Source organism: Archocentrus centrarchus, chromosome 10 (genome assembly GCF_007364275.1).
Source record: "Archocentrus centrarchus isolate MPI-CPG fArcCen1 chromosome 10, fArcCen1, whole genome shotgun sequence".
Classification (NCBI taxonomy): domain Eukaryota; kingdom Metazoa; phylum Chordata; class Actinopteri; order Cichliformes; family Cichlidae; genus Archocentrus; species Archocentrus centrarchus.
In genome coordinates this window covers 25,278,638-25,301,764 of record NC_044355.1, presented here as the reverse complement: position 1 = coordinate 25,301,764, position 23,127 = coordinate 25,278,638, and the positions used below count along the sequence as shown (strand labels likewise).

The window sequence follows — 23,127 nt, the reverse complement described above, 5'->3', positions numbered from 1 at the left end:
CATCCATGCTGCATTCTAGATTGCAGCACACACGTGGCAGCTGGGTTTGATCGAGGTCGAATCACATTCCCACCATAAACTATTCGCTCTGGAATTCGTTTAGAACCAGCCCGAGACCACCTCCTCCAAAGGGTCTCGGTGCGGTTGTTTTGGTCTGCAGCTGAACGCAATTGTTCACATTTGAACAAACAAACCGGACCGAGGGAGACAATGAACCAGAGTTTGATTTAAACAGACTAAACAGCACCGGTGTGAAAAAACCCTTAGGTTACTTTACTACTTTATTGGGTTCTAACAGATTTATGATGATGGCACATGAATCCTGTAGTATATCCAATTCAGATTCTGGGGCCTGCTGTGGCGTAACACTGTGTCAGAACAAAAAGTGCAACAACACAGTGACAGAGGGAGCGACAAATAGAACAGAACATGAGGGAAGAGAGAGGGAATAAAAGCAGAAAAAGCAAAGTGGTGAGGAAGGAGGAAGCAGAAGGAAATACACAGAGGGAGAGGAAAGGGGCAGCAAGGGGAGCAGGGGCGTGTCCAGGAAAAAGACCCTGGAGAAAGAGGCCTACAGGAACCAAAGACTTGACCTGACTTTGTCCCCTTATCAGCTAACTGGATTATAAAGGTCGTTGCATTGTTAGTTACAGCCAAATTAAAGTCCCTGGAGGCTAGCGATAACTTTTTTTCACCCTAAACCTTCTGCAACACAAACATTTGTTTGTTGAAATGAGTTTCTACTCAGTTTAGACTAAAACTAGTGCTGTTCACCAGTGGTGCCTATTTATAAGTGAAACCTATGGATGGAAATTGCTAATGGTTTAGAAAAAAGGTTAGAAAACTGTTTATCATTTAGCCTGTCAACTTTACCTAATTCATGACATCACCTTTTCTTCTCTACCCTCCCTCAAAAAAATCCCTAGACACGCCACTGAAAGGAAAGGGGATTGGGTGGGGGGGAGTCTCCAAATAAAGGGCCTCTGTAGGGATTGACGAGCCTACGAGAGCCTTGGCCCGGCATTGTGTGCGTGTCACAGGGTACTGATACAGAAAGGCAAAAGGAAATGGGAAGGCAAGCTTGCTGGCACAGTGGGGCCAGCAGCGATCATGATTTAGGACAGGCAAGCTCTTGACTGTGACACTGAGTCAATCAAGGGCATAATAATAAGGACAGACTATGTAGTCAGGCTTTTTTGCTGGCTTTTGGCAGCACTTTGCAAAAATGCTCGCAGCTTGCATGTTTTTGTTCGACAGGCTGCTGAAACCAATATGCACATTGCCAAAGCCCAGGGGACGAGCCAGTTACTTGTATTTATCAATGATGTAAAATATTTGCTGATTTTTGGAAAGAAAAGGCAGCTTTTGCTCAGATATGGTGTCCAGATAAGCAGTTTTCAGTCGTATCAAGAGCCCATACACTGAGTTTGAATGCACCCCTGCACATTCTTTCATTACTGCATCCCTTCCCAATGAATTTGTCTCTTTCTCTGATGTTGTTAGACCAGAAGAAGAAAGGTGCATGCAAAGACGGGAGGTTAGGTGTCTTAAAACCAGGTTAGTGGGCAGGAGAAAAAGAGGGACAGGTTGTGAGAGACCCAGTTGTTGGTTTTAGAGAGAAGATGGCACAATAATGTGTGACTGTGAGAGGATCTTGGCACATCCTTTAAGCACAGCAAAATGAATAATAATGTTCCATACCCATAAATTCAATTCTGAGAAGCTCTGCCAGCGCAGAAAGTTGTCGTGGTAAAAGGAAAGAGACACATAGGGTCAGGCGTAATGTCCACTTTGGAGCAGATATATTATTTCCATGTCCTGCATATGCTGAACCAGGATATAGGTTAATTAGTGCTGTCAGTCAGACTGACTGACATGTACCGTCCAGTAACAGACAGACAACTTAGACAGCCTCAGCTCTGTGACCCCCAGAAATGACAGGAAAAAACAAAACAAACAAAGAAACAAACAAACAAAAATAAACAGAAATCAAACACAAAGGGAGAAAATGAACCAAAAGCAGAAGGAAAGAGAAACCAGCAGGCAGGAAAAGGCATGCAGAGACAGAGAAAGACTGACAAAGACAGCAAGACAAGAAGCCACATCACTTACTGCTATATTTACTAGACCTCATTTCTGGAGTAAACAACATTGGACAGAAACAAAATATAAAAATAAAAAAAAACAATAAGACAAAAAGTAAAGAAAAAAAAAGATAAAAAAGCAGTGAGTTACTCTCCAACATAAAAACACAGTACAGTCGATGAGGCTGGCACAGCAAATGGTGGTGGGTGCTGTAACTCATTTGGCTAATGGCGATTGTGTGCCTTTGTACTGATTGCAGCATACCTTTTGTATAACATCACTGCTGCTTATAGCTATCAGAAACTTTCATACAATTTACAGAGAAATCATCTCAGCATTCCCAATTTTCCTGGCTTTGCATGCATTAGCGGCCGGAATAGTCCGCCCTAACTTTAACTGCCCTAACCTTAAATGCTGTATGTTAATACTGCTAGAAAATGATGATTTAAAACAGCAGAGGGTGTTCCTACACCATCACAGTGCAAAATTAAACACAGGCACATTTCTGCATGAAGACAAGGCTGGATGGAGGGGTCAAAAGTAAGCACAAGTTACATAGGACAAAACCTGTTCTTGATTTAAATGTGACATTATTCAGTATGGAAACGTCAACAACAGACTAACAGAAAAAAGCACAACATGAACGTGAAGCAACACAGTATAAACCCCTGGAAACAAGGAGAAGAGGGACATTTTCTATCTCAGTGTGATTGCTTGGACAGCCACTGGAGAGAGAGGTTTGTTTCTGTCCTAAAGAAGCAGAGCCAAGTGTAAACTTTAAAACTGCTAATTCTTTAAGTATATGTTCTGGGATCTCATCTTCTCAGTTATCTGACTGTGCCAATATTGGCTGAATGTGTTTCACTGTCATTGCCCATGCAATCACAGGAGAATGACCCAACACACGTTTTCTTGAGTCCCTCTAATTTAAAGGAATTGTTCAACATTTTGGGAAATCCACATATTTGACTTCCTGCCCAGAGAACCAAGAGGATTGGGTTATGTGTAAACTGAGCGTGTTTTTATTATTGTTAAGAATACCCACATGGGGCAAAATGTTGGCCATCAGAGAGAAGGGAAAGAGACAGTCCTGCTTAAATACAGGGAAACCAGTGCACTCCTGCAGACAGTCTCTCTAGGAAGACATTCAGAGTATTGCACTTGGTTGTCATGAATGAAAAATGAGAGCAGGGGAACAGGAGTTTCTGAAATTACATCCCACCCAGCGAAAAAAACCTCTCTGAAAAGACAACTTTGACAGACGTCTAAACAACGCTGATATTTGGTTGAAAAGGGGAAGGTGAAAAGTCGAATTCTCAGGTCGCTGAAAAGCCATCTCTTTACATATGGATCTGAATTTATAGTCAACTCCTCTGCAAACTCCAGAGATCATCAGCAGAATTCAATAATAAAAACAAGAAAACACATATTTTAGAAATCTCTCAAAAAAAGCGGTGAGCCAGCACGCTAGATTTCTGTAATTTAACTGTAACCGTAATTTGGCATTTTAATAAAAAAAAAAAAAAACCTCTAAATTTTAAAATTCATGGATAACAACAATAATTATATATTAGTATTAAAATATCATAGTGTTAAAAGCAAATATTTGGTAAACCTTTGAACCAAACTTAATTTCGATTTGAGCCTTGATGGCTGTGTTTACTAATGTGTTTAGACTTCTAATAGAAAATCAGTCAGTGGGGAAAGAGTTTGTCTATGTAAAAGCCTGAAAACTTTTCACCTTTCACTCTTCAACTAAATTTAAACTTACAGTCAGTAAAAAGAAAATTATCTGGTCCTTGCCAGATTTTAACATTTGAAGAATACAGCCTCAGGTAAAGAACAACACACGATATATTACACTGTTATTATTTATTTAACAAAAATTAAATGCAGAAGCAGCGCGTGAAAAACTAAGTACACAATTTCATAGGAATTAAGATGATAAGTAGCAGCCAGGTGCTGCTAATCAAATGGACTTGATTAACTGATCATCAGCAAGTGTGAGCACCTCTATAAAAGCAGATGTTTTGGCAGTTTGCTGTCTGCAGTCTTCAGGTGTGTTAACATAATGTCAAAGAGGAAACACATTAGCAATAATCTTAAAGAAGCAATCAGTCCCCATCAGTCTGGGGAGGGTTATAAGTTCATTTCCAAACAAGTCCATTATTCTACAGTGAGAAAAATTATTCACAAGTGAAAAACGTTCAAGACAACTGCCAATCTTCCCAGAAGTGGACGTCCCAGCAAATTCACCTCAAGGTCAGACCATGCAATGCTCTGAGAAACGGCAAAAAACCCAAGAGCTCCATCTCAGACTCTACAGGCCTCAGTTAGCTTGTTAAATGTTAAAGTTCATGACAGTACACTGAACAAGTATGACTTGTTGGGAAGGGCTGCCAGAAGTAGGTCTCTTCTCTCTAAAGAGAAATCAGCATCTGCATCTGAACAAACCACAAGACTTCTGGAACAATGTCCTTTGGACAGACCAACACAGCATATCAGCAGAAACAGCTCATACCAACTGACGAGCACAGTGGTGGAGGGGTGATGATTTGGGTTTGTTTTGCAGCTACAGGATCTGAGTACCTTGCAGTCATTAAGTCAACCATGAACTCCTCTGTGTACCAAAGTATTCTAGAGTCACATGTGAGGCCATCTGTCTGACAGCTAAAGCTTGGACCAAACTGGGTCATGCAACAGGACAATGATCCAAAGCACAGCAGTAAATCTACAGCAGAATGACTGGAAAAAAAAAAAGAATCAAGGTGCTGCAATGGTCCAGACCTCAACCTGACTGAAATGCTGTGGCACGACCTTAAGAGAACATAAACGTGCATAAATGAATGCCTGTGAACCTCAATGAATTGAAACACGCTGTAAAAAAGAGTGAGATAAAAGTGTGTGTGTGGGGGGTGGGGTGGGGTTGTGGGGGGGGGGGGGGGGGGGGGGGGGGGGCACTTAGTTTTTCACAAGGTGCTTCTGCATTTTGGCTTTGGTTGAATAAATAGTGACACATATGTTGTTGTTCATCTGAGGTTGTATAAAAATGCTTTTAGAACCGGCTAAGGACCAAATGATGTTTATTATGTTCTGATACATGAAATCGTAGGCTGAAAGCAAGTGCACTTTCTTTTCTATATGACTGTGAAAGGGAAGTCTTTAAAAGGGTATGACTGAGGGGATCTAAGCTATAGTGGCAGCTTACAAAGAGGACTGATACAAGAATCTTTTAGTCTAACTTAGTATAAAGACTGGAAATTTTTAGAAATAGCCAACCTGGCCCTGTTCAACAGTAGATAATAATATCACCTAAATAAATCACCTTTTAGGAAACCTTATGGAAATGACAACGCTCCAGTAACTCAGTGTTTCCAGCCTCAAAACTAATAAAACCACAACTTTCAGTTTTAATTTCATTTAATTCATTTTTAATATATAACTTTTCAATTTAATATAACACTTTAATCTTATGTGACATTTTTATACCTTTGGACAGGACCAGACAAGCGATTTCCTTTGGTTTCCAGTCTTTGTGCTAAGCTAAGCTTAACTGTATCCTGGCTATAGCTTCACCTTTAATGTTTAATCACATGAGCAGTAAAAGTCTTCTAGCTCTGTTCAGAAGAACAAATAAGAAAATTTCCCAAATGTCCAAGTATTCCTTTTATCCAATAAATATGTGACAATTTCTGAATATATAAGAAGTGAACCCTACACAAAAAGCTCAAGCAGCATTTAGCTATATGCTATAAAAAGACTTTATCAGATGATCCATGGATGCTCATAGTGAAAACGAGGTAAAACTTACACAATATTAAGGTTTATTAAAACCTCTTAACCGTGTACAGCCTACTCAGATGTCATATGAAGAAAGTCAGATCGATACACATCGAGACAGGCCCTCCGTTGAATAACGATGAGCGATGCTTTCAAATCTTGTTACCTGAAGACTTTAAGAGTTGAATACATTCAACTCTAAATCTTATTTCCATTCACTTGCCAAATTGTTGGGATTTTGGATGCACTGCCGCTTTTAGTGAAAACTGGCAGCTGTTCAAACCAATGTCATGAGGACTAAACTTTCCAAAATGTAAAATCAATCAAAGATTTTCCTGCTAATAGATTCTATCCACATAGTTTTGCCTTGATTGCTCAATTTTCTCTTTTTCATTTTTCTTTTTTTTTTTTGCTTCCTGCTAGAAAACAAGCAGCACCAATGGATCATCTACAAAGAAAAGTGACAAAGCGATTCAATGAAAGCAGAAAACTTCAACCTCCTGTGCTGCTCATTATGTTAATTCTCTGTCTCCTCTGTTTCTTTTAGTGTGATCCTCTGGATCAAGCTGCAGCATAAGGACTTTTGGATGTAATTTATATGATTGATGTACAGAATTTAAAAATGCATGACAAGGCATAATGCTTATTAAAATTGTTTATTTTGGAACTTTTTTTTTAGCAGCTTCTAGATCAAATATCCAGTGTGCTTTAAAGCAGGTGAGCTGGTGTGAAAATTATACGTATATGTTCCTACAGTGGTTGTTTGTGGTTACTAGAGGAGCACCACAGAGGAACCGGGGAGACAGGGAGAGAAAGGGGTGGACACAAAGGCATGCAAACATACATTATCTCACACACACACACACACACACACACACACACACACACACACACACACACACACACACACACGCACGCGCGCACACACACTCCCCTCCAATGTAGCATGCAGCATCTCAGTGGGAAAGAGACAGACAAGAGCAAATGGACATACTGTAGAAACCGGCCATGACGGAGTTTTGACAGCGGTCCCCCGTATAGTCATTGGGACACCTGATGGAGGGAAAACGAGACACAGAGGGAGGGGAAGGAAGGTTAAAGATACAGAGGGAAGAGAGAGGATAAAACAGGAGGAAAGAGAGGAGGAGAAATACACAAGGACAGATAGATAAGAGGGGGAGAGAAAGGAAGGGAAGGAGGGAAACAAGAGAGGAGAGAGATGAGGGATTAGAAAACATCACAATCCACCAACTACAAAGAGAGAGAGAAAGAGAGAGATGACCTGCATACTGTGACATCACCACCATCAATATGACATCACCGCTACAGTTCAGACATCATCACAATCATGAGGGTCGTGTGATGGTGGTGCAGGAGGTAGGAAGGGTCAAACGTACAGTCGTTAGCCTCCAACCCCTCTCAAGACAAACACAGATGCAAACAACACCCACAAAATGCATACACAAACAGTTGCCTTATGGACTCTCACTCAGTGCACTTGATAAATGTATTAACATTGGTAAAACCATTTAATAACTATTAAATAAAATGCAAAAATATTTAAAAAAAAAAACAGCGGTCATGAATTTGATTAAACCTCTAAAGAATTCGCCATTCCAGACAGATGCAGGTACTCATACAGATAGACGTACTGGATGCAACTATATGTTGGCCAGCGGATGTAATTATGTACTATTTTTACACACATAAATATGAAATTGAATTATATTAAAAAGTTACAGGAGGACTATATGATGTAATTGGATGCTAATCTGAAATGACTGTTAGTGGAATACATTTTATCATATGACAACAGTTCAATCCACTTGTTAAATCAGCTGATGACAAAAAGCTGAGATCTTTAAAATAAATGCTCTACCTAGAAGAGGAGCTGCCCCACAAACGCCAGCGATGTTTCGTCACGCTTGCCTCCTTGCCTCTGTGATCGTTGTCATTTTGATGTACAGTGATCCCTCACCTATCGCGGGGGTTATGTTCTAGTGACCCCTGCGATAGGTGAAAATCCACGAAGTAGCGGCGTTATATTTATTTTATTATTTATATATATTTTAAGGCTTTATAAACCCTTCCCACACTTATATAAACCTTTCCCACTCTCTTACTACAACTTGAATGATGAAGATGATGAATTTTGTAGCTGTGCAGTACTGATGGCGATGGAGGTGGTGCTGCATCTTCGCCCTCGGCCATAACTTCTATTTCCACTATTGGTGTAGGCGTAATTGAGCTCTTCGTCCAAGTGATGAACATAGTTATGTGTTACAGAAATACCTATATACCGCAAAATCCTGCAATATAGTGAAAACTCTGCAGAACAGAATTAGTAATTTTTTTTTTTTTAAATCCACGACACAGTGGAGCGATATAATGAGGGACGACTGTATATTCCGCTACATTTTTGGATTTTCCTGTTACATTACACTTCTGCTTTTTGGTGTTTTGGTCAAGTGGGGGAAAACACAATGATCAGATTAGGATCACTTCATAAAACTAAAAAAGGTTAATATTTTGGCAAATAGCTACCCTAGCTGTGCCCTGAGCATAGCTAGCAGATGCAGAGCTTCAGTAGCATCTATTTTAGTTATGTTTCTAGATCCTGGACAAACATAAATCAAACATAAACTCGTCTTTAACCTCACTCTGGGTTCCAGAATCATTACATCCTTTAGGGGCGAAATATTCCACTGTGTTTACCTGATAGTAGCTAACTTTGGTCTCAAGCTACATGGTTCAAATCAGAAAAATAGCATCATTACCCAACAAACAATTGGATGACAGTCCTTTTTAGACATTTAGTTAAAAAATTAAAGGAGTGCCAAAGTTGGCAAAACTGTTGCTGTTTGCTCAACTCCTGATGCATTTATATGCCACTACTGCATGTCATTATATTTTGTCTTATTTTTCTTTTTCTATTGTATATATTTTGTCCTTGTCTGTCCGTGCCCTTTTTTTCTTCTATTTCACATCAACCCCCAGCTGCTCATGGCAGATGATTGCCCCCACAGACGTATATACCTAGACGCCGCATTGAACACTGGCTCGTATGTCAATGTTGCCGCTGTATTGGAGGTGGCAAAAGCCGCCAACACAACATGAGAGAGATGCTGCACTCTTGTGCTGTATGGAGTTGTTCGAACCATTTTACAGATCACGTGGGATTACCTTTCAAAGGTAAGACTGATGAATTGTTTTTGATCGTATTTGGCCATTTTAACATTTTGAAAATAAAATTATTTTTTTGTGCCTAACAGTTTCCCAGCGTATATTAGTGCATATTTGAATGTGTGAATGAACGCATTAACTTAAATAACTTTGTAGAAAGGCGCTTTATGAAGTTCAGTCCATTCACTTGTATTAGTTCACAGCGCAGCTTTGCCTCCTCCAATATGGTGGACGCACAGTTACGTAACATCAGGGGGCCAACCCAGTCAACGAGGCAACCATGTCTATGGTTGCCCCTTCCTAAGCCTAGATCTGCTAGGGTCCTCTTCCTGTTAAAAGGGAGTTCTTCCTTCCTTCTGTCGTCAAGTGCTTGCATGTAGAGTACTTTGTTGGGCTACTCTAATATTGTAGGGTCTTTACCTTGCAATATAAAGTGCTTTTAAACAACTGTTGTTGTGCTGCTACATAAATAAAACTGAAAAGAAATTGATTCGAATAAATGCTGGCTGGATGTCCTTTCAAGTGAAAAAAAAAGGTCAGTTACAAAAATTATCTACACTGCTCCAAAAAAAAAAAAAAAAAATTAAAATTCTGGGATATTGAGCTGGTCAGTTAATGATTTTCAGCTGCTTTGGTGTTAATGAAATTAACAACATGTGCACTAGAGGGTCAACAATGACATAAGCCCCAAAACAGGAATGCATTTACAGGTGGAGGCGACTGATGTTTTCCCTTCCTCATCTTTTCTGACTGTTTTTTCACTAATTTTGCATTTGGCTAGCGTCAGAGTCACTACTGGTAGCACGAGGTGATACACAGGTCTGGGGAGGCATATCCATGGAGGGACGCACAGACCTCTACAGGCTAGGCAACAGCACCCTTAGGTATCGCCATTTGGTATCGGGATGAAATCACCTGAACTCAATCCAACAGAACACCTCTGGGACATTATGTTTAGTCCATCTGACCCCAGGTTGCACCTTAGACTGCAGGAGCTCAGTGATCTGGGAGTAGATCCTGGGGACACCCTCCGTCATCTCCTCAGGAGCATGCCCCGATGTTGTCAGGCATACATACAAACACTCGGGGGCCATACACACTCCTGAGGATCCTTTTGAGTTGCAGCAATGAAATTTCAGTAAACTGGACTAGCCTGCTACATTTTTTCACTTTGAGTTTTGGGGTGTCTTTGAATTCAGCCCTATGTAGGTTGATCATTTTCACTTCCATCAAATCATGTGGCATCCTTTCATTCCTAACACATCACCCAGTCCATATCAGTAACGATATCCAACATGATTTTTTCCCCATTGAGCTCTGATGTGTTTTTAAAGTGTTCCTTTAATTTTTTTTTTGAGCAGTGTATATATAAAATCCTGTCTGGTCATGTCAGCCTGTGTTTGTGGAATGAATGTAGAATTGCCAGCTAAAAACTTAGCTGTTCTGATATCATAAGCTGGCTATCAATCGGAACCATTTCACTGAAAACAGCTGCTGCTATAAATGCATTAATGAGTGTATATCCAAACAAAAAGGTTGGACTCCAAACCAAAATAAAGAGCTGAAAGATACTACAAATGTTCCAAAAATGGTAAGGTTAGCTGCAGGACAGGCTTCACGTTCATCTCTACAGCAGCTAGAAAGGCAGGTCTCCCTGTTTCAATCATGCTGCTGGTTACTCATGCATTTTCCATTAAATGCAATGTCCTTGCTCTGTGTAATGCCATGTTTATATGAACTCCATAAATAAATCATAAAGTAAAGAGGATCTACAATCATGGTACACTCTTAAAATTGAAGTGTTTTTCACAAAGACAAAAAAATGAGAGAGCACACAGACAGAGACAGCCCTCCACAGTGTGTGAGCGTGAAAACGGATGCAATAGGTTTTAGTATTTCTCTGGCATAAATAACAGCAACCGTTTATATGCAGCTGCAGAATGTGGTGTTTTGTTTCTGGATGGGTGGTGAGCTGTCAGCAATACCACAAGCTGAATGTGATTCATATTCTGGCATCAGCCATCAAACTCACAACACTGAAACTCACAAGTAAGCTCCTTGCTGCATCGCAGTAACTACAAAATTAACACGCATCGTTCCAAATATTTGAGTGTTTAAGTATTTTTAAGGCTAAATGTTGATTCAGACATTTTCCTATTAATCTTCAGCCACTCACTAAAACACTACAGAGCCTTATTTCAAATGATGTTCTTAAGAAAATTGAAAAAAAAAATCTTTGTAAGAGAGTGCTTCAAATTCAGAAATGTCTTAAATTGTGTGTTATAATGGGTGTCGAGGCTTTTACCCAGCTGGGAATAATTGATTTAATCTTTTTATTGCCTTAATTGATAGTAGATTGGCTTTTACTGCAGTCAAATGAAAAATATGTTATAGAATATCTTATTCAGCTCCAGTGCACATATGCTGTAGATGGATGATAACAATTGACCACAGTTTTATGATATCATGGGTGTGGCCCCATTACAGTCATTATAGGATGAAAGAAGCTCTCTGGCGATTTCACCCAGCCCCAGTAATGACCACACTGTATTTATTACAGTGGTCAACCAATTTATCCTGTTTGAAACGCAAGACGCCTCGTTTTACCCTCATGCATATACTGCCCAGATAACTGACTGGGTATCCTTTTCTCCTCTTTCTCACCACTAAAGAGACAACTTGCATTTTGAATCAATTACAGCAAAAACCCTCAGTAGAGCCCACTCAGCAATTTCCCAGAGAGATATAAATAGAGTAGAGAGAGAGAGAGAGAGCAGTGGGAGACACTGGGTGCAGAAGCAGCCCTGTGCCGGCAAAGCTTTTACTGTATATCATCTCTTTTCTATTTCTTTTCTCCCTCTTCACCCTTTCCTTTCCCATTTTTTTCCTAGTCAGCCACCAGATCAAGTGGAAAGGAAAGGAAAAAAGCTAACACACCTTTTGTTCCAGCCATCTGAATGAATGTGGTTATATTCATTATTCAAAGGGCTCATCAAATTTAACAGAAGAACCACAGGCAGTTATGGGCAAAATGTTCACAAGCCTGAACTTGTGACATTTGTAGATTAGATTAGTTTAGATTAAATGATCTTTATTGATGAGGGGATTTTTTTTCCCCAACCTATAGCTGGGAACACATGGCATACTCTTCTCTGCTGGGATCCAGACTGTAGTTCACCAACTAAGTTCAGATTAATCAGAGAAGTGATCTGCAGCTTTACACAGAAAACCAAAGACCCACCAAGGTTTAACTTGCCCATAGTTTGCTGGAGGAATGTTTGCCTGTGCTCATCTCCACTTTAACCTCTATACTCCGTTTAAGCTGGGATGCCTTTCTGTATGTGCTGTCCTCTACTTTAACCTACAGACTCCATTTTGCAGTACAGCATTACTTTCCCCTTCAGGGAAAAGGAGATTATAGGTTCCTATGGTCGGCACAAAAACAGCTTGCAAATACCACCTCAAATTTGAAATTTCAGAGATATTAACAGTTCTTGCTTGCTGCCTGTGTTTTGGGGTGAATGGACTTGAAGCTGTCGTGCAGATTCACGAGTGTATTTATATGGTATGTGTGTGTGTGTGAGGGAGAGTGGGGGGTCTACATATCTCTGAAGTGAACAAGCGGTGCAGACAGTCTACAGACAGCAGTCTTATTTACATCCTGTTATCCACTGCCTCTAAGAGACAGACCAACAAAGGATGACAAAGCTGAGAAGCTACAGTAACTCTCTGGAAACTGCCGGCTAGTCTGCTGCTACTTTGCTGCTAGCTTGCTGCCTTCTTTAAAGATGCAGTGTGTTGTATGCAGTGCAATCATGCACACACAGTTGTGCAATCCTGCACATTTTGCATCGTTAAACTGCTATACGCAGCTCCTAATGTCTATATGAACCCTCTCAAACAAAGTTTTCTGCTTGTCAGCACCATGAAAAAACATTCTGATTTATCCTTCAGCAATGACCCGAAGGTATATCAGATGAGAGGCAGAGAGTCGGGGTGGGGGTTGGGGGTGTATCGAGAGAAAGAGAGAGAGAGAGAGAGAGAGCGAGAGATGGAAATGTTAAAAACAAAGAGACAAAAAAAATGCAGATCTGAAACAGACACCTCTGGATCTAAGGATGGATTTCTAGCAGAGACATCTTATTGTACCAAAAGCAACAACAAAGCTTTTGATCATACATGACTATACACTCCATCTGTTAGCCACACTGTCAGAGGAAGTGTTTATTACACATCTACAAAATGACCCAGCATGTATGGCAATTGGAAAGGCTACAACCTCCACTTTAGAAAACTGGTATGCCAATGTCCGCCAGAAAAGGAAGCCAAGTTCACCTAAGCTCCTTCAATATCTGCTTTTAGAAGTTTTTTGAGAAACTATGCTTTCTGAACTTGTGACATTACTAGCTACTACTCAATTTAACAGCTGTTCAGTATGTTTAGTGACCATTTTTAACCATTTATCTATTGCCTTTAGCTAATTGTGTTTGTTTACCCATACTGTCAGCTAAAATCTTAATTGATTTATTCATACTTTTATCAAGCTACTTCACCTTTTAATACAAACATTTCAATTTCAAATGCTAGAAATACTTTCAGCTAAATATTTCCAGCTTTTTACTCATGTTTAGCTAGCTATTCCAACTGTGTACCCATTCTATATTGATAACTTTTTGCTTGTTTATCCATACTGTTAGCTAAAACAGTTTCAGTTGTTAATACTTTTCATTTTCATCTGCTTACCATATTTCTAGCTAATTATTCAAACTTTTTACTCTTAATTTTGGTAGCTATTTCAGTTGTTTAACCAGTGTGTTTAGCTAACTATTGTGCTTGTCAGTAATGTTCTGTCAGGGTAAGCAAGGCAGGGAGTGCTTGTCCACTGAAATCTTAAAATAGACCTCAATTAAAACATATCAAAGTTAAAGTGTCTCCTTGTATCTCAAACAGCATTTTGTCATAAAGCTTCTTGCATGTTTGCATCAAGCTTTTAAATTACTGCCACCTTGTGGCCACATTTCAGTATTGCCTCTGGAAGCAGGTTTAACTCTGCTTTACTTCAAATTAGTTAAACTAATCTTTCCATGCTCCCCCTGGCTAATACAAAAGTACCCCATGGGGTACTTGACCATTTGATTGGGAATCAATCAAATGGTTAGTACAAAGCTTTGACTGCAAATGCATATTCTAAAAACAACTACATAGTGCTTGCAAAACTTTATATACTCTACCATTTAATGTGTTCCAAAGAAAGGCAAATACTGCAAGTTAATAGTGATAGTGAGATGCCATGTAACACCTCTATTGTTCTAGTGCAAGACCCTTATAGAAATTGCTACAAGCTGCAACCAGGGTTTTACTGTTCTACTGTTATTTCTAATATGGAATCAATTATGATGGTTTGTTTGCTACAACTGCAACAGTTTTTCTCTGAAATAAGCTGATATAACAGCAGTGATTCATCTAAATATTCAGTTCATGAAATTTTTTGCACTTGCTGTTCTAAACACCTACCAGTCTGGTAGCAGTTTCCTAAGAAAAATCCTCCCACTCACAGGAAGTGATGCATTTTATGTTTACAGTTCATTTCAAATAAACACAAAGAAGAAGTGGATCATTAGCATAAGCAGTGAAGCTTTCTAACCACTCTGGGGCTGCATCAGTACAGAAAAGTTATCACTACATTTTACATCCTGCTTGCCATGAATGTGACCAGTAGTTTGTCACACAGCTTGTCCTGTCTCTTACCTACTGGGACAACAGGAAACATGGTGACACAAACAGAGCAAAGGAGAAAAATGGGAAATAAAGGAGGGACATATCTGGAAGACTAATGTTTGTCAGATCTGAGTTATTTTTATATTACTCACATTATCCCTTTACTGAAGCCAAGCACCTGCTAAGCATGGCCTCCCTGTGCCCGTCTGTGTGAAGCGCTCCTATCTTTGTGAGGGATCCTGAAAGACAATGCTTAAGTTCTGAACCCTCTAAGGAATCTAAAAGCAAATAAACATTAAGATTTTTGGGATGATGTGCAGTTGGTAGCTTTAGTGATTAAAATGTTGACATGAAACAACTGACTGTCAAGTCCTGGGTGTCGTCCTAGAGGCTATCAATGCACATAAACGCATCACAGGACAAGTGCTAGCTACATAAGCATGGAGCAACCAGCAGGGAATGCTCTTTGTCAAAGGTAGAATAAATTTACTGGGGTGTTAAGCAGAGAGAAGCAACAACAAAGTAGACAGATGATACACTAAATGTGTAAGTACCATATTCATAGTCTACTTGTACCTGAATAGTCTGTTTGTCTGTTTCTGACAACAGATAATGTTCTTCAGTGTCTCAACAGAAGTAATTAAAAGCACCATTTAATACACAGATCAAGCATAACATTATGACCACTGAGTGATGAAGTGGATAACATTGATCATGTCTTCATCATGGCACCTGTTATATATTAGGAAGCAAGTGAACGTTATGTCCTCAAAGTCGATGTGTTAGAAAAATGGGCAAGCGTTTGGATTTGACGAGGGCCAAATTGTGATGGCTAGATGACTGGGTCAGAGCATCTGCAAAACTGCAGCTCTTGTGGGGTGTTCCAGGTCTGCAGCAGTCAGTATCTATCAAAAGTTGTTCCAAGGAGGGAACAACGGTGAACCAGCAGCAGGGTCATGGGTGGCCAAGGCTCACTGATGCAGGTAGGTAGTGAAGGCTGGCCCATGTGGTCTGATCCAACAGACGAGCTACTGTAGCTCAAATTGCTGAAAAATTCAATTAAATTTTATTTATATAGCGCCAAATTTACAACAAACAGTTGCCTCAAGGGACATTATATTGTAAGGTAAAGACCGTACAATAATTACAAAGAAATCCCAATAATCACAACCAACATGTCCTCTAATCCAAACGTAAGTATCCATTGTTTCTACAGGCCCTGTTTTTTTCAAGGAGGACAGGCTGGTCAAAACGACCTCCTATGGGCAGGTACTTGACGACAGTAGAAAAACTCCCTTTTAATAGGACGAAACCTCAGGCCGGACCAGGCTTCTGGAGAGGCAGTCATCTGCCCTGACTGGTTGGGGGTGAGGGGAAAGAGACAGAACAAAAGACATGCTGTGGAAAAGAGCCAGAGATTAATAACTAGTGAGTGAATGCAGAGTGGGATATAAACAGAGTAAAAAGAGGTGAATGAAAAGAACTACTTGGGGCGCCCGAGCGGCGTAATGGTGAAGCCAGCAACCACATGTATATGCCGAGTTGTGGTGCAGGTGGCACTACTGCTGATAAAGCTGCTGTGGCCAAAAAGAAATACTCAGTACATTATGGGAACCCTTCCAGCAGCCTAGGCCTGTTACAGCATAATTAAGGGAGGGTTCAGGGTCACCTGACCTATCCCTTACTATAAGCTTGATCAAAAAGGAAAGTTTTAACCTTAAAAATAGAGAGGGTGTCTGTCTCCCGAATCCAAATTAGGAGCTGGTTCCACAAAAGAGCAGCCTGAAAGCTGAAGGCTCTGCCTCCCATTCTACTCTTAAGTATCCTAGGAACCACAAGTAAGCCAGCAGCAAAGCGCTCTACCGGGCTGGTATTATGCGGTCTTTAATATAAGATGGGTTGTGCCATGATTCTGGGTCTGTTGACCCAGCGTTTGGGTTTTTAGCCTTGACTACTATATTGGTTATTGTGTTTTTGGAAATTTGGGTTTTGTTTTCCTTTAAGAGATTATTTTATTGTTATATTTTCTGGGTTTTGCTATGCTATGGGCTACATTCTGAGTTGTAGGTTATTTGTACATTCGGGCTTTCTTTGTTTAGTTACCTGAATCTTGTGCATGGTTTAGTTCTTTCCCTCATGTCACGTCCCCTGTGTCCATGCCTCCTGCTCCCTGTGTGTCATTTTGAGTTTTGCTTCCCCCCTGCCTCATTAGTATGATTCTGTCCACCTGTTCTCTCCAGCTGTCTCTTGTTGTCTTATTTACCTATGTGTATTTATTGTCTGCATTTTGCCTTGTCCTTTGTCGCATCCTCGTCATTAGTTTCCTCCTGCTGTGTGCCCTTGTGTTCATGTTCATGTTCATGCTCAAGCTCAAGCTCAGGTTCAAGTTAGTTCAAGTAGTTTTTTGGTTCTGCTGGCTCCCATCCAGCATGGTTTGTTCGGCATTCCAGCAATAAAGCTGTGATTAAGTTAAAGCCCGTCTAGAGTCCTGTTTGGGGTCACAGGCTTTCAAATTAATTAAAACTCTGTCTGGATGTATGGTTAATTAATAAGCTGGAGTGAAAGATTGCTGCTACTCCTCCTCCTCAACCTGTGCTTTGAGGATTCTGACAATGAGTATCGCTCGGGGGTGTTGATTCGTTTAAATTAACATATTCATCCTGCTGTAACCAGGTTTCTGTAAGGCAGAATAAATTAATATGTTGATCAATTATTAAATAATTTACTAACAGGGATTTAGAAGAGAGACCTAATGTTTAATAATCAACATTTAACTGTTTTACTCTTTGGTGCAGTTGAGGATGCTATATTGTTTTTTGTTTTTGAATTTTTATGCTTAAGTTGTCTTTTGTTGGGTTTTGGTTTGTATTTTGGTGGTCTGGGAGCAGGCACCATCTCTATGAGGATGGTGTCTGATAGAAAGGTGTCAGAATACACAACGCATCACAGTTTGTTGTGTATGGGGCTGCATAGCCAGAGACCAGTCAGGGTGCCCATACTGACCCCTGTCACCCGCCAAAAGCACCAACAATGGGCACATGAGCATCAGAACTGGACCACGGAGCAATGGAAGAAAGTGGCCTGGTATGATGGGTCACATTTTCTTTTACATCACGTGGATGGCCGGGTGAATGTGCGTCACTTACCTGGGGAACACCTGGCACCAGGATGCACTGTGGGAAGAAGACGAGCCAGCAGTGTGATGCTTGGGGCAATGCTCTGCTGGAAAACTTTGGGTCCTGCCATCCATGTGGATGTTACTTTGACACATACCACCTATCTAAGCAACACCTTTTCATGGAAACAGTATTCCCTGATGGCTGTGGCTTTCAGCAGGACAATGTGCCCTGCCACAAAGCAAAAAATGGGTCAGGAATGGTCTGAGGAGCACAACAAGAAGTTTGAGGTGTTGACTTCGCCCTATGGGATGTGCTGGACAAGTCTGATCCATGGATGCCCAACCTCGCAACTTACAAAACTTAAAGGATCTGTTGCTAACATCTTGGTGCAGATACCACAGCACACCTTCAGGGGTCTAGTGGAGTCCATGTCTCGATGGGTCAGGGCTGTTTTGGCAGGAAAAGGGGGGCCAACACAATATTAGACAGGTGGTCATAATGTTATGCTTGGTTGATGTATACATTTCTAACAGGTTCCTCCTAACACAGGGTGCAGGCAGCATGCAGATTAAAAGTGTGGGTTAGAGACTGATCCAGTTCAGTTTTCAGTTAAAAAAAAAAAAAAATGTGGCAATGCCACACTTAATTTGGTGCCTGTGTTACCCTCTAATTTTGACTGAAACCCAGCAAATATGGCTAAAACCCAGATGTCATCTCCATGGTCAAAACTGGTCAAGGTACGATGACAAAAACTGAACCACAAACGGATGGACATTGACGTTTCCATGTAGAACAGAGGTTGTGTCAGACTGTCTCTTAGAAAGTGAGAAATAACAATCAGATTATAGCATAGAAGGAATTAAATACATTTGTCTTTGTTTTATTTTTGGTTGTGAACAGATGTCCACATGTCCTCTCTTTACGCAGACTAGCATTAACACTTTTAAGCTGTTGACAGTGTTAAAACTATGCTCCAAAGCTGTAACATAAAGTGGAGACTAATGCCAGAGTTTGTAAAGACATTGGTTTTTATTTTAAATTACTTAATAACCTCAGCTAAAATGATAGCCCAGAGAGCATGAAGGCAGGAGGTGGTGTCTCCCCCAAACCAGCCTCAGGCATGCCTTTGTCTATACCTTGTAAGGTGTTGACAATTGGCAATTAAGCCTTGGCAACACCCAGACACTTTTGCAGTGCCACTGCATGGCAAGTAGGGGTTGCAGAGGGGTGTAACAGATGGTTTTGTATATCTAAATTCTATTTCATTTGCTGCATAGTGAACTTAACACATCGGACTCTTACAATTATTCCTTCTGTCTGCAATGTCAGTGTCATAAATTCAGGAATGCTATTAGCCAAGCATAAAGCCAGTTAGCCCAGTAGGATAAGCAGTAGATTTTAAAATGTGAGGTTGAGTTTTTTCTCCTTCTCATTGTTTTTATTGAGAAACCTTTTCTCTTTTATTGTTTATTTCATTTTATTCTAATTGATAAAGAGATCGTAGAAAACAATTCGTGAACACAAACTTTCTGTTGCTAAAAAAAATCTAACAAGGATGTCCAGGCAATGTTTAAAAAGTACCTCAAATGAAAATCATGGTAATATCTGTTACATCTGTTCAACTTCAGACTGCTGGCTTACTTGTGGTTCCCAAGATACTTAAGAGTAGAATGGAGGCAGAGCTTTCAGCTTTCAGGCTCCTCTTCTGTGGAACCAGCTCCCAGTTTGGATTCAGGAGACAGACACCCTCTCTACTTTTAAGATTAGGCTTAAAACCTTCCTTTATGATCAAGCTTATAGTTGGGGCTGGATCAAATGACCCTGAACCCTCCCTTAGTTATGCTGCAATAGGCCTAAGGTGCTGGGGGTTCCCATGATGCACTGAGTGTTCTTTTCATTCACTACTTTTTACTGTTAATACACCACTCTGCATTTAATCAATCTGGCTCTCTTCCACAGTGTGTCTTTTGTCCTGTCTCTCAACCATGACTAAGGTAGAGAAAAGACCACCGGCTGACAAATGTTTGCTGAGAACTTGCAGAATATCAAAAAATGTCCGAAACCTTGTTACAATAAATAATATAATCTGGACTTGTCTTTGAAGCCTTAACAAGTACTTTGGATATTCATTTAACTGGATACCTAGATAACAGTTTACCAATAATTCAGGATTAAACTTGTTTCACTTTCTGGACATTTCACAGTAGCTCATCAAAAAAGAAAAAGAATGTGGTGAGTGAATCTCAATGTTTCTCTTGGTACCAGTTTATTGCAGTTAATAACAAACTAGAAGCTACTGTTAAAATCCAATTAATGCCTGTAAGTTAGCAGCTGGATTTAACAACATTGTGATTATGATCTCTCAGTGACTTGGAAGCCACTGTACATTTTTGAAGTCTGAAATCTGTTGTCCCTCTTCTGTCCTCTTTGCGTTTTGAGTGCCCTCAGCTTGCAAAGTGTTTCATGGTAACATGCCAGCAGAGTGACCGACAACAGAGACAGCAACTAATATTCGATGTCAGCAGGATGTCCTCTTCAACATTTCATGCCAGTATGGATATCCGGAGCAACACCGTGCTAAGAAACATTATTAAACAGAAAGGACTCAAAAGTGGGCCGCCACATTACTTGCTTGCTGTTACCTAGCATAAATGTGCTATACTGTGCCACTGCACATAAAACTGGCTGTTTAAAAAAACTGAAAATACAGTATATGTATTATTGACCTTACAATCTATAAACCTCCCACACACACAGTCCTCACTCTGCATATTGACTCCAGAACAGAAAAGAAAACCTTCTATTTTCCCTTGCGACACGCATGCTAATTGTTTCCACTGGGTTTACTGTTTTATTGCTAACAGTTGAAAATTACTCCACCAGTTTTGCAATAATTTGCATCTCATCTGAAATAGTTTGGACTCATTATTTTCATTGTTAATTAAATAAATAAAAATATCCAAAGGCGTTTATGCAGTAGGTGAGATTCTGTTCAACACCTCTGCTTTTCTTCCCATTTCACAGGCAGACCTCACTCACTCTTAAATGAACTGATCTTTTTTGGAGCAGGACACCACAATTTGAATGAATGTTGTGCACACGATGTGCTCTGCTTTTTTTTTTTTGGAAAAACTGGTAAAAACTGAAAACAAGAAGCCCTCAGACATAGCAGAGCGGTCAGGTGGGCTGCAGTTGTGTATGTGAGCGATTGTAACCAGGGAACAGAAGACACAGTGACCAGCAACAATGACATCACAGACAGACAGAGAGAAAGAGAGAGGGACAGAGGCTGGGTGGAGAGACAGGGGGAGATACACAGTGATGGCTGAGAGGATGGGGGACCGACTGAGAAATAAACTTACTTGCAGGACAGCTGGTTAATACCGTGTATGAAGTAACAGTCTCCTCCGTTGACGCAGTAGGACTTCTCCGAGTCATTGCAGCGCCGTGCATGACTCACACCTGGAGACGGGGTTGTGGTGGTCACTATGAGGAGCACAGATTGACAGAAAAGACACAGCCCGTTAAGTCATAATCCTGCAAACCAAACCATGCCACAGTGTACATGGGCATTAGTCACTTTGTTGTACTCTCCAGCTCACAATGGCTTTTATGAGTGCAAAGACCCCCAGGATATTTGTATTTTCTTATTGCAACCTTAAAACTGAAAAATTAAGGTATATTTACGTCAAGTAATACAAGCAATTATTCTGTTTTTACAACTGCTGCCGCTGCGTTTTTTTAATCTGCATTTTCCCCAGACGGCCGTGTAAAGAGAGCAGGTGATGACAGTTAGGGTAAACAATCAGATCAGATTCCCGCATCTTTAAAAAATCTAACATATTTAGGCGATAGATCAACACATAGATAGGAAGGTAGATAGAAATATATTGTTCTCACAGATCTGCACGCTGATTATACTCGTGGCGTTTTCTTGTCCTACAGAGTTTTCAGCCACACAAGTGTAGTTGCCAGAATCTTCCACACGGACACGACTGATCTGCACCTTTGAGTTTTTTCTTGAGAGAAGGGGAAGGAGAGAGGCAGAGACAATGTCAGGTATTGTTAAAAAACAAAAAAACAAAAAACAGATCACTAAAAGAGAAAATTTATCTGTTCAGCAAATGGCTGATTCTTATATAGAAATGCTGATAGAGACTGGAAAAGCTAATAGGCAGTAATGACACTAAAAAGAAAGACTAGACAGAGTCTACAGAATTTCAAACATCTGTGACAAAGATAGAACTGTACGCCTTTCACATAGCATATATTAAAAATAACAGCAGTCAGGTATTCAGCATAATGTGAAACACAAACTCAATATTGCTACACAACAGTAAGTTAGTGGATTTTAAGCATTCAAATCTTAATCTGTAGAAACAACAGTTATGTAATAATATCTGTCATGTAGCCAATACATTTTTATACATAAAAACATATTTTCTGCGTTTTCACTCTTTGTACCAAAGATTGTACTAAATATTCTGTTTGTTTTGTTTTGTTTTGTGCAGTTCTGTGCAAAAGTTTTAGGCACTTTGTGTGTCATTCTACAGTGTGACAACAGCCACAAACATGCAGGACAGTAGGGACAATAACATTTTGCAAGTCCAGTGTCCGCTCTTTTTCAATCTTGTTCCCAACATCCATAAATATGTGATTCTACATGGTACATCAGTGTTCACTAAATAGATGCCAACTCTGTCTTCTGTTTGGAATGGCATTTATATAGCGCTTTGTTAGTCTTTAAAATACTTTGAGTGGTCAGTAGACATCAAGTCACAGTTCAGTCATGCAGTATTTTATTTTATACACTTAATCTGCCCCACCTCTATGGCAAATTTAGGATCACCAATGAACCTAACATGCCTGTCTTTGTATATATCTGATGAGGGTTTTTTTTTTTTTTTTTTTTTGGTGTGTGTTGACTTTAGTGAACTGAGATGTGAGGATTTAAAAAAAAATTTTTTTTGTTATAAAGGGGGGAAAAGGGGAGGGAAGGAAAAAGGGGCAGGGAGGAAAAGGGAAGGGAAGGGGGAAAACCTGTCTGTGTACATTGTATGGCACCTTTTGATGTACCATTTTGTCAGTATTATATTGTTAAATGTGTTAATAGGTGCATATGCCTAATAATTATATAATAATATAATAATTATACATTTGTTGTAATCTGGTTGTTTGGCTCTAATGAAAATATCTCACCCCCCCAAAAAAACCAAAAAAAACCACAAAACAAACCAAAAAC

At 40.0% G+C, this 23,127-nt stretch overlaps 1 protein-coding gene across 1 annotated transcript in view; it reads right to left on the bottom strand.

The window, feature by feature from the left end:
- The window catches only part of nrg2b (neuregulin 2b), a 76,638-nt gene that overhangs the window by 15,121 nt on the left and 38,390 nt on the right, over positions 1 to 23,127 (bottom strand). The window contains exons 4-5 of the mRNA XM_030739805.1: positions 21,786 to 21,904; positions 21,248 to 21,371 (exon numbers count right to left, since the gene is read on the bottom strand). Coding sequence (XP_030595665.1) covers positions 21,248 to 21,371; positions 21,786 to 21,904 — 243 coding nt within the window. The remainder of the gene's footprint in view (positions 1 to 21,247; positions 21,372 to 21,785; positions 21,905 to 23,127) is intronic.